Source organism: Taurulus bubalis, assembly GCF_910589615.1.
Source record: "Taurulus bubalis genome assembly, chromosome: 9".
Taxonomy (NCBI): domain Eukaryota; kingdom Metazoa; phylum Chordata; class Actinopteri; order Perciformes; family Cottidae; genus Taurulus; species Taurulus bubalis.
In genome coordinates this window covers 15,762,479-15,774,248 of record NC_136597.1, presented here as the reverse complement: position 1 = coordinate 15,774,248, position 11,770 = coordinate 15,762,479, and the positions used below count along the sequence as shown (strand labels likewise).

The following is an 11,770-nucleotide window of genomic DNA, read 5'->3' as shown; positions in this document are numbered from 1 at the left end:
ATGGACCCACCCAGTCTTCGGAGGTTATTTTCTGCTTGCGATGTGAACAAGTCCGGTAAAATAGAGTACGATGACTTCACCGTTGTGTGTCGGGAGCTCAACGTGTCCGAAACCGAGGTCAAAACTCTGTTCGACAAGTTCGACGCGGACGCGGACGGATGCATCGACTACAGCAGGTTCTCCTCCAGGTTTCAGGAGGTTTCGGAGACTCTGGACTTTGCGTCTTTCGGTGCCACCGGGTCGTCCCGGAACCAAGGCTGCCCGTGGGACGAGTTTGAAGACAGGATAGATTCTGAGTCCGTCCTCTCTGAAAGGTAAACCCACATCCGGCTGAACCGTAATTAACCAGAAAAAAAGCTGTAGCCGACTGCTGTCGCTGCTTCTGGAGCGTTTTGCGCTCGGCTGCTGCGTAACAGCTGATCTGGAACCTGTTCCTGGTCCTATTTCCTTATTTTTTTAACCAGCGAAAACAAGGATTTGTTTAATTATTCTTTTAAGCCTGTGGGATTGACTTTACTGGTGACTCATGAACCCATATACAAAAGATACGCGTCAATGTTTAATTTGATATGACTGTAAGGGCTCTGCCCTGCAGCAACGCACATAATAACGTTAGTCATAATATTAGTTTAACTGTAAAGACCTATCGGTAATGGAAGCAGAAGCCAACGCCAGTTTAACACTAAAGCTACATTGTGTTACTCAATTACAGCAGTCTGTTATTAACACTTTCTCACAAGTCAAAGTTTGAGAAACAAAATAAATTGCAATGACAAATCTTAACTCCAGGCTTTTTATTGAGTTTCAGTTGTCATCATGTGGCTCCATTAACAGGTGTTCAAGTTATGTGATATCATCAAGACAAGCAATTAGGAGGAGAAACAACTACAGACAACAATACTTCCTCTATTATCCATAAACAACAGTTGATGATCAAACAGTTAATATTTGGAGAATGAAACCATCCTAGAGTTCAGATGGATAGATGTCGTTTGTATTCATCCTGTATGGAAGTGTATCAAAGGTAGCTATGATGACAAAGAGCTCCAAGTGGAAATTTGGAAGAGACAGATTTGTAAATAGATCTCTAGTTGTTTTGGCGGAGCTTACCACATTAGAAGTAATATACTGATGAGCTCGTGATTTTAGTTGTATTTCTACCTGGCTGTTCAGGTCATGAAATGTATTTTAACAGTTATCGCTGTAAAATGATTGAGTTTTTTTCGGCTGTTGCTGAGCCAAGTGGTGTGATGCTATCATGATCCATGAGGGATTTTAACACACTGCCTTTTATGTTTTTTATAAAATGTTTTTCCTGTTTAGGTATACGTTTGAAGATGTGTATACAATGTCTTACTCCTACATCTTGCTAAAATAGGCCTGAGCACACTGCTTCTGTTTGTTTGATCTCTTTTTAATCATTTACTGGATGTAAATATAGCAGGCTCAACATTACAGTGGGTCAGAAATGTACTTTTCCAAAGTCAGTTTACAAATTGTTTTATTTCTTAGTTTTATATCAAATAACATCATCGTCATAAAGAATAACATTGTAAAAGTTATAAATAAAATGAAAAAGTAATATTATATTACTTTGTAAAATATTGCCATACAAAAGTGATCTTCATGGTATAGTATTTTTGTATAGCCATAAAAGGAAAAGAAAGCAACATTGTACCAGATGTGTTAAGCTAAAATTAGGTTACTTATCGAGTTTAGGAAATTCGAACATTAACGATAAAAAAAAAGAGGACTCTCAAAGTAAGTGTAATCCTCACCCCAAAAAACACCTGTGCCTAGTTTCTTAAACAAAAGAATGTCTGTGTTTTGTTTGTGTAATTAGTCGTTAAAACTCTGCCTGGCCTCCTCAGTATCAAATCACAGAGGCGACGTCACATCTAGCAACTAGCTCTGAAAGAATGACAATGAAGATTTAAGTTGGTGCACTGGAAACCTCAGCGGCTAAGACTTTCAAGCTGGCCAGGCATTTGTTGATTCAGTCTCCAGAGTGCACCCTTTGAATTGGCGGATCGGACCAGGTACTGCTTCAATCAGGATCCCGGACTGGAAGGTGCCAATCACTTGCAGGGGAACACATATCCTACTCAACGTGCAATAGAAACACTACAAGGAGAGTTAAACACATGGAGCGGGCGGTGGCATGTTACAGAGAAGTCATATCATGTGGCATAAATATTATAGTCATAAAATGTATAGAAAAAATTGCATTGTTCTGTTAGCTGTGAAAAACATCCTAAATATATAATTGTATAGTGTCTTAATAAATGGCATTGGGATTGTCATGGTACAGTCTGTCATTATGGTATGTTTAAACACATAATGGTATAGTACCTCATACGACATGTAATGTCATGAAATTGTCATGATGATTTAATGTAAAAAAAAAGCATAAAACATTGTATGACATGATTACATCATAGAATGTCATAAAATGCAGTAGTATAGTATGCCATAACACATGTGATAGAATGTAATGAAATTAATAGAGCCATAGTATATTGCCATAAAAATATCATGATATAGTATTTCTTAAAAGCTGTTGTAAAATAGTTATAGATCATATATAGTTTGGCATACCTTACAATTTTTAAGACGTACTATACTATGATGTTTTTATTGTGGACTACACTGTCATAAAGAATGTCACAGTATAGTGTGTTGTAGACATTTTCATTACAAGTGTATAGTATGTGGTAAAAAACTGTCATATCTGGAGAAAAAAAAATCACAAAATGGCATTGTATAATATGTCATACATGTTTCCTTTTCCCATGCGAGGGTCAAAGGACAGAGGATGTTGCATTCTGTACAGATCGTAAAGACGTCTGATACAAATTTGTGATATTGGGCTATACAAATAATTTAATAAAAATGTCATGTCCTAAAGATTTCATAAAAAAATTATGTAATGTAGTATACCTTTTTAAAAAAAAAAAAGACATAACATTCTATTTTTTATGACATGAAAATGCCATTGTACAGTAGGTCATCAAGAATTATAGAATGTAAAAAAGTATATAATAATATGTCATACATTCCTAGTATGTCATTAAAATGTCACATTATAGTATGTTGTAAAAGATGGCATAACAAATCATTCTATGCTGGGTTCAAAAAAAATTTTGTTTATTATTATAAAAAAGAAAATCTTATTCATAGAAATGTAGATGCCTCTATAAAAAATGTTTTACTTATTAGTGGTTATCAAATAAAAATCTGTATTTCGCATGTCCAACTGTGTCCAACAGGGTTGAGCCCTCAGCCATATTGTTGAGTGAAGATTGAAAGTGGACTTTGTTGCATGATTGGTGGGAGATGTTTATGTTGATATTTGATAATTTTCTCCCACTTTGAAACGTACACCTTTAACATCCACCTCCAGGCCCGCGGGGGTTTAATATTTGATTCTAGGAAGATCGATTTTGGGTATGATGCAGAGAAAATGCTACTGACCTGCTCATTGCTAGAAGTAACTATTTGTTCTCCTCCCACAGTCTCAGGGAGCAGCTGGCTGATCTTTACCAGGCCATTCACTCTTCCTCAAACACAAATCTGCTGCAGCAGTATGAGGAAATAATCCAGTCTCTGATCAACCAAAGCCAGGACTACAGACTCGAGTGTGAACAGCTGGAGACCAGTATAAAGCGGTGAGGGTAACTGTCAGCCTTTTGACTATGTAAGGTCAGAACACTTCAGAACATATGACCGGTAAAATAGAATTATTATCAAATAAAGACCCATTATGTAAACAATAAGCCACATCACAGGTGTTAATGATGAGAAACACTCAGCTCATGTGGCTATATTGTGAGCAGTGACATTAGCATTTTAAAGTGAATGTTTAAAATTAAACTTGTTGGACGGATAGTTTTTAGTTTATTTGAATTTATTAAATAATCATAACTGTTCTCACTGCAATGTATTTGGATTATAGAGCAGTGGTGAACTGCTGCCCTCTTCTGGCTGTAAATAGAAATGGTGGACAAATCTTGTCACTTGATTCCCTCGAGTCTACTGCAGCTACAGGATTAACTGTTTGACTTAAAACTGCACTCATTGATTGTAGCACATTAGACTAGAGGACAGAACAACCTAAAAACAAGCAGACTGGTACACAACTGACATTATTGCAAAAAAATGTCATGCCATGTTTCGGGCCACCAGACAAACGTAAATCCAATGTTCACTCCTTTTTATCTCTGTTTTGGTCTCCACCAACTAGTGAGAACAATGAGTTTTCAGCTACGAGCGCGTCAACCGTTTTACCAGCTAATCGTTGACTTTTCCTGACTGCCGTTTGGTGCAAGAAGCATCGAGTGGGTTTATCAGAGTTGTTCTTTTGTCTTGGAGATTGAGATCAACTCAAAATGAAAACAGGCATATTTACAAATTCTCTGTGACTACGAGCATACTCATGAGTTATTTGAGTCGATGTAAATATCCGTTTCAAATCTAACTGTCATTGGGCCCTTCTGCCGTTGCTGTAAATTAGTTTGTCAGCTGGCAAATTGTATGAACTCAATAATGTAGGAACAGTATTCAAGAATATTGTCCTGAAGTCACACCTAGTATTAGTAGAAGTAGTTATCAGCAGGGAAAATAATACTATAATGACTGTAATCACAGTGTTACTGATGTTCAAACTGAACAATGATTGCATATATTATAGGTTTTATTATTTAAGTCTTTTAATAACTTCCCTTACAGTAAATCTGGGAAGTGACGCCTCACATAGTACCTTTTTAATCGACTATTGAATTTCACTCCTCGTCATAGGAATACACCGTGTCTAAGCTGTTTTTGTTAGACTTTCTGTGGTTCAGTAACTACACGTCATGAGAAAGGTAGTTCCTTCTTCAAGGAAGTAGGAAGACATAAATGTGCTGCTCTGCTTTGTTCTTTTAGTCCTTTTTAAGACTGGATATACAGCTAGCTGTACCTATATTTCCACTATGTTGAAATTAACAGACCTTTGAAATATTGGCATAAAACTTACACTAAACTAAATAGATCATGTTGTTATCTTGTTGAGAAATCTCACAGACATTGAGCACACCTGTGGAGCCTGTTCCTCCCTCGACTCTGGTTGGTTCATGTGTTGTGTGACGAGAGCAGAGCAGTGGCAACTGCAGCACGTTTGAAGTCAAACCCGTCAGGTAGAATTGACAAATGCAGAGTAGGTGAATGGATTCTCCTTCTTATTCCTGCTGTATTCATCTCTTTGACTACTGTTTGATAATCTGCAACTGCCAGCACACACTTGAACATACTCTTCTGTTCAAACAGAGCTGAGGAAATGAACAACAGTCAGCTGACAGAACTGGAGGACGATATACAGCAGCAGCTTGTCAAAACCGAGGCAAGGGTGAGAGACGAGGTAAGTCTGAGTGCACTGTAGTGGACGATTGCTCCTGTGATTTACTCTCATACTTATGGAAAGTGAAATATACCAAAGCAAATGAAGGGGCTGCTGTAAAAACATGCATTTTTAACAGTACACTGAGAAATAGAAGAAGAAAAAATTGTTCAAAGTGATTCCACTTCACTGGTTCTTGTGAGCTACCTGCATATTTGTGGTGCAGCACATAGCAGCAGGTTACATGTCTGCTCACAAAGAGCCTCTGTATAGGCAAATGAAAGCCCCTCTTCAAGGCCTGAGCCGGTCTGCACCTCTCACTACTTTGGTTTAATGTTTGTAGGAGTGTAAAAAAATGGAAGGAGTTATGGCGGCCATGCAGAGGAAGCACAAGAACGAGGTCACAGATCTACATGCAACTGTGGACAAATTGTTGAAGGTAGGTTTTTCCACACATGCATTTACTTTGTTCTTCCACGGTAAACCGATTGAATGAAGATGATTTTGATCATGAAAAAGAGAGAGGAAAGTCACTGAAAAATAACACAGCAGCTCTTGCATATGCAGCTGCACCTGAAAGACAGAGAAAGTGTTTTCCAATTTTTTCCCATTTTTGTCACCTTTTCAAAGAGCACCTTTAAATCCCTGGTATCTAATGTCCAGTCAATATGAGAGAGGGAGTCAGATTGAGGAATTAGGGATGCTGCGTAGATGCAATTAGTGCAAGGACAAGCATAGAGGGTCATGTTTGATAAGATGCTGAATGTAAACAACAATGCTGTTATTAGCTTGCTAGCCATGCTAGCTCCTATAGTGTATGCTTACAATCCAGCTACATGTAATGTCTTATCATGACTGCTTTTCCACCCCAGCCCACACATCACTAAGCAAAATTTGAGAGGGTGGGCTGTGTTTGAGGTTTTAGGTTCAACACTTGAACCAAGTGCTCATAAAACGATACACATAGTAAAAATGGAACACCATTCTCTGATACATAGTTGCAGATTGCAAAGACCAATATCGAGCAGTTTAAAGAAAGGCAAAGCAATCTTCTCTTTTCCAGAAATGTACACCTCTTGAAAACACGTTTCCACAGAGAGTGTAAACACAATTACTTAAGCTATTGATTGTGTGGCAGTAGTCTTCTATTCAATACTTAGATTAAGCAAACCTTCCTCTTTGTCTCTACATTATAGAGTAAATAAAACCATGTAAACAAAACTGAATGTCTGAAAATTGTCTTTTTTTTAAATTAAAACACATTGGCTTAAAAATGCTTGTGTAAAATGTCTATTCTCTAGAGCCAAAAAGACACTGACTTCAACCATCCCAAGGAGGAGGTGGACAGACTGAACAGACAGATCAAGGATCTCTCTCAGGTACTTCATGTATTAGCTGTCTCACAGAGTCACGTGTATGTTGTGTAGAATTGTTCCAGTTATTCACTTAATCTTCTCACAGGAAAATGAGGACCTGCGGACTTCTCTGCTGCAAGCCCAGACGGACATCTCCGTCCTGCACTCAGAGCTGGACAAGCTGAAGAACATGTATGCAGACCAGAAAGCTCAACATAAAAGGTGAGGCAGTGTCTTTAAGCTCAGCTCAGCTCACGTCTGTGTTAATGCGTGCTAATTATTGGATGCCTGGTGTAGCCTCCAGAAGAACTCAGTTCAACAACTTCTCTCGTTCTCTATATTTATTTACTAAATGATCACAAGCAAAGTAGTCAGCGCTGCAATTGCAAAAGCAGTGAGTGGTACAGCCAACACGCAGGTTGGGTCAAGAACAACTGCCCCCCAAACGGAAGTGGGGCCTTTCATACACAGGTTATCGTCACAGGTTCGTCTCGCCTCGTCCTAACATCTGATTGGCTCTATCCTGTCAAGAGGAGGAGAATCCCGTGTTCTCATCTTTTCTCACAAGACTGGACCGTGCAACGACCCGTCTGCTTCACTAATGTCAACATACTGATAAACAGTTGTGAGTGTTGAAGTGCGCAGGCGTGTGACTGACTTCCCTTGAGAACTGGACCTTTCATAGACACAACCAACTCCAGCTGCATAGCTGTGTTATACTGACCTCGCTGACCTGAACTTTAATAGGCATGAAGAGTAATGGAGAATATCTGCAGAATATAAGGATTTATATTATCATCTGTTTACGCAAAATATGATCCGGCTTTCAGTACAACACCAGCGTTACATGTGGCTTGTGTTCCTTTACAGAGAAACAGATGAATTGAAGAGGATGGTTATGGAATACCAGTCGTATTCCAATCAGATTCAGGTTCTCCAGTAAGTCTTTCACTTGATAAAGCTGTCTAATGTGGACATTTAGGAAGTGATTTTTATTTTTTTTTCTGAGATTTCTATTGCCACCAAGATACAGTGGATGGAAGTGAACACATTTTTGGGGCTCATTCAAAATATTGACACACAAAATATACCTAAAGAGGTACATCTACAAATATTCTTGTGCATTTATAAGCGATATTTAAACACTTAATAAATGGTTTATAACACACTGTAACGAGTTGTAAACCGAGATAGATAAATAGATAGATAGATACTTTATTCATCCCCAGGGGGAATTTTGTTAGTATAATGATATTGAACTCTTGTGGGTTGTTGTTATTTACAAACAAATAATCAATGACGATTAGTAAGACAGTTTTTATAATATATTGAAAGAAGTTGTCTTCTCTGTCCAGCTACATTATAGTGTTTTAAATAATATGCTTACTAAAGTTAAATAAGGCAATGTGTGAACCACCATATTAACATACTTGGATTACCAGAATAACTGGCTTTAGTGTGTTTACGGTCCAATGCAGAGTGCATGAGGTGCATAGTAAAACAAGGAAGGTAAACTAAATTGTCTTGTGAATACTTTTGTGGTCCTTTTTGTTTTGTGTAAATGTTTTCTTGCTCTGCGTTATCCAGTCTGTAAAATACCATCCAGATTATATACAAATTATACTCCCTGCATTGTCATTACAACATCTTTACCAAACAAGATTTGCCAAAAATAAACACGACTCAGTCTTGTATTTCCTTGAACACATCATTAGGCAAACAAACAAAAAGCTGTATGACAGTAACGACGGGCTGCGCTCTGCGTTGGCCAGTGAAGCAGTTGCAGCTAAAAGGAGGGTGAGTCCTTTGTTTGATGAAGACATATTTCCTCATACCTACTATCTACATCAAATAGAAAATTGCAGTAAATTCCTTTTACTAGTTCAAGTGTGGAAAAGGTTTCCTCCCTGACTTTCATAATCCGCTCAACAGCTGCCTCCCCAAAATGAAATCCCAGCCCGAAGAATGAAGCCCCTTCGACAGAGCACACTCAACCATAGCAGGTATATAAAGTTTTTCACACACTTCTATGAATCTGAGGATTGATCTGTCTTTGAATTAAATCGTCAAAGCTAAAGCAAGTGTGTCGGTGCTTGCAGCCCGGAGCGGGATCCCGGCAAAACAACCTACTCTCACGTGGCCACCTGGGCTGATAAGTACCTGGACAGTGGAGTCTCGCTGCCGATGGATACAGCTGAGAGCTCAGGCAGTGATTATGACAGCGACGACAGCAGGGACTCGTTGGAGACGGTGCACCACAGCTACTCGTGTGTCCCGTCTGATGTGGAGGTCAGAACACGCATCGGGTCTAAATAGTGGGCCACGTTAATGCCAGTGCTGTCGAGCTGTGATGACTTTTAATTGTACTCTGTCTGTGATAGATATCGGAAATGAAATCTGAAGCTGCAGTGTCGATGGCTCCCAGCAAGACGATCTCTATTGCGTCATCTCTACGAAGACGTTTGTCTGCATTTTCCACAAAGGTACAATGGCTTTTTAATGCATAGCGATTTGTAGCCCCAAAGAAGAATCAGAGGAAAGTTTTAAAAGTTTGTGTTGCGGAAATGTTTTTTCTGATCACTCCCGTGCTAATCATCTCTCAACCCTTCAGATTTAGATAGATACATAGTTGTTATATATTACATAACATATTATTTTCAACTGAATTTAGTTCAGTTGTCTATTGACATGCTGTTCACTCAATTCATTTCAGAACTAGGTTTTTCTGGAGGTTTCCACCACATCTCATAGTTTTCATCAGCAGTGTGTTCAGTTGCCATGAAGTGGAGTATGGAGCCTAGATCATGTGATAGCGTTATAATGGCAAAGACTGACAGATGTGCTGGAAAGCTCCGGTAGAGAAATAATCTGGATCTATGAGTTTAGGCAAACACTTAGTTTAAGAGTAATCATTCACTGTCAACTAAATGCATTTTTACTGTTTTTCTTTTTAACAAACACCACAAACTGAAAGATTTTCCCCCAAAACATGTGTTGTATTGTTATGTTTTGTTTTGTTGCATTTCCAAAGCCTTTAGAAGCCAACATAGAAGAAACTGAGGAACTGGCTCCAATGTACCGTCTGGTTTTAGCCGGAGACGCAGGAGCTGGAAAGTCCAGCTTCCTACTGAGACTGACGCTCAATGAGTTTAGGGGAGACATTCAGACAACACTCGGTAAGTGCCACAGAAAACACATTGCATTTTACCAAACACTGACACATTCTGGAGTTCAGATGTTTAAATCGGCTTTTTGGGTCAGGAGTGGATTTCCAAATAAAGAGGATGCTTGTGGATGGAGAGAAGACGAGCCTGCAGATATGGGACACCGCTGGGCAGGAGAGGTATTGAACCGACTCTGTGTTTATCAAGGAAGTAGCAACATGACAATTAAAACTTGAAACATGTTCTTTGGATAATGATAATTGAAAATATATATATATATATATATATATATATATATATATATATATATATATATATATATATATATATATATATATATATATATATATATATATATATATATAATTTTTGTTTTAATTGTAGGTTTCGTAGTATCGCCAGGTCTTATTTCCGTAAAGCTCACGGAGTCCTGCTTCTCTACGATGTCACTTCAGAAAGCAGCTTCCTTAACGTCAGAGCATGGGTGGATCAGATTCAGGTAACTGTGGAAATGCTGATTTGATAAATGTTGAATTAATGGCAAATAAAAAATACAGCACCTAAAAGCAGTAACTTACTTTACAATGTCCTTTTGTCTTCATCCAGGATTCAACGGAGGAGAAAATCCCCATGTGTGTTATTGGAAACAAGGTGGACCTGCGAGAGCAGCTTCCAGAAGGGAGCTGTGTGAGCAGTCTGCACGGAGAGAAGTTGGCCAAGGTGAGTAGTGACCTTTCATTCCATCTGATAGAAAAGTGTTTATGCAGACGCCCGGCCTCCCAGGTGTCTAAATAAACTGACTTAAAGTCAGGTATGTCGATGCTTTACCCTGCAGGCATACGGCGCCTTGTTCTGCGAAACGAGTGCCAAGGAGGGAACCAACGTTGTGGAGACTGTGCTTCATCTAGCGAGGTAGGAGGCCAGAGAGAGAAATAGTTTGAGTTATTCTTCACAAACCATGGCAACACTTAGACTTGTTTTCCATTCCCGCAGAGAGGTAAAGAAAAATGTCAAACTGAGACGGCAGTCAGATTCTCAGGTCAAACTGAGTCAATCCAACCCAAAGAAGTCTCTCAACGCCTGCTGTGGACTGTAGATGGTTGGTGTCGGTAGATACGATGGAACAACGAAGGACACCAAGTGATTTATATTCTGTGACAAAGATGTCATTTTGCTCACATGTTTTAATCATTGGAATATTTAACCCTCAAAGGCATTAATATATTTTCATAAATCTTAATTATCTGATCAAAATAAAGATTTATGTTGTTGGAAGATTGCACATTTAAATATATATGTACTTAATGTAGTCATGTTTACTTTTCTTAGATTTTGTATTTATTCGGTAGTCATTTTATGAAGTAAATAAATAAGGATGTTTCGATTAAGACTCAAGATTAGATTTTGTCAGCCAGAAAAATTTTATTTTTAAATTAATGTATCTTTTTCCCCTTTGAGACCAAACTCGGTTCTTATTAAAAAAATCGAGTACAACTATTTTGAAACATTTTTATTAAGCATCAGTGTAATTCATCTTACATCACAGTTTCAATGCCTTCAATTATGGGAGCACTGATCAAATAGTTCTACGAATTGTAATGTTGAAAGTGTTATTCGTTTATTAAAATTACCTTTTGCAGTTTGGTTACGTTCTTTACAAAAGTTCCAGGAAGCTTTTTTTTAAATCCCTTTTCCAAATAAAACAGACATAACTGGAAAGATGAGATCTCTGCTGGTATTTACTTGATGCTGTGCTATCTTCATTTTCATAAATACTGTATACCTTTCGGTGAAACTTTTTTTTTTTCTACAATAAATACAACTTCAGGCTGTTGTGTTGCACCTGCTCATGTCTTCACAGTAGAAAACTCATT

At 38.2% G+C, this 11,770-nt stretch overlaps 1 protein-coding gene across 1 annotated transcript; it reads left to right on the top strand.

Moving 5' to 3' along the window:
• On the top strand, positions 1–11,025 carry rasef2 (RAS and EF-hand domain containing 2; the record flags this gene model as incomplete). The annotated part of the gene is made up of 17 exons (XM_079223046.1): positions 1–314; positions 3,516–3,668; positions 5,308–5,398; positions 5,721–5,816; positions 6,679–6,756; positions 6,839–6,954; positions 7,603–7,671; positions 8,448–8,529; positions 8,665–8,735; positions 8,832–9,021; positions 9,114–9,215; positions 9,764–9,908; positions 9,994–10,075; positions 10,281–10,395; positions 10,503–10,616; positions 10,732–10,808; positions 10,890–11,025. 17 exons carry the CDS (start codon positions 1–3, stop codon positions 10,990–10,992), a joined length of 1,998 nt encoding a protein of 665 aa, XP_079079172.1. The 3' UTR covers positions 10,993–11,025.
• Positions 11,026–11,770: the final 745 nt, after the last annotated feature.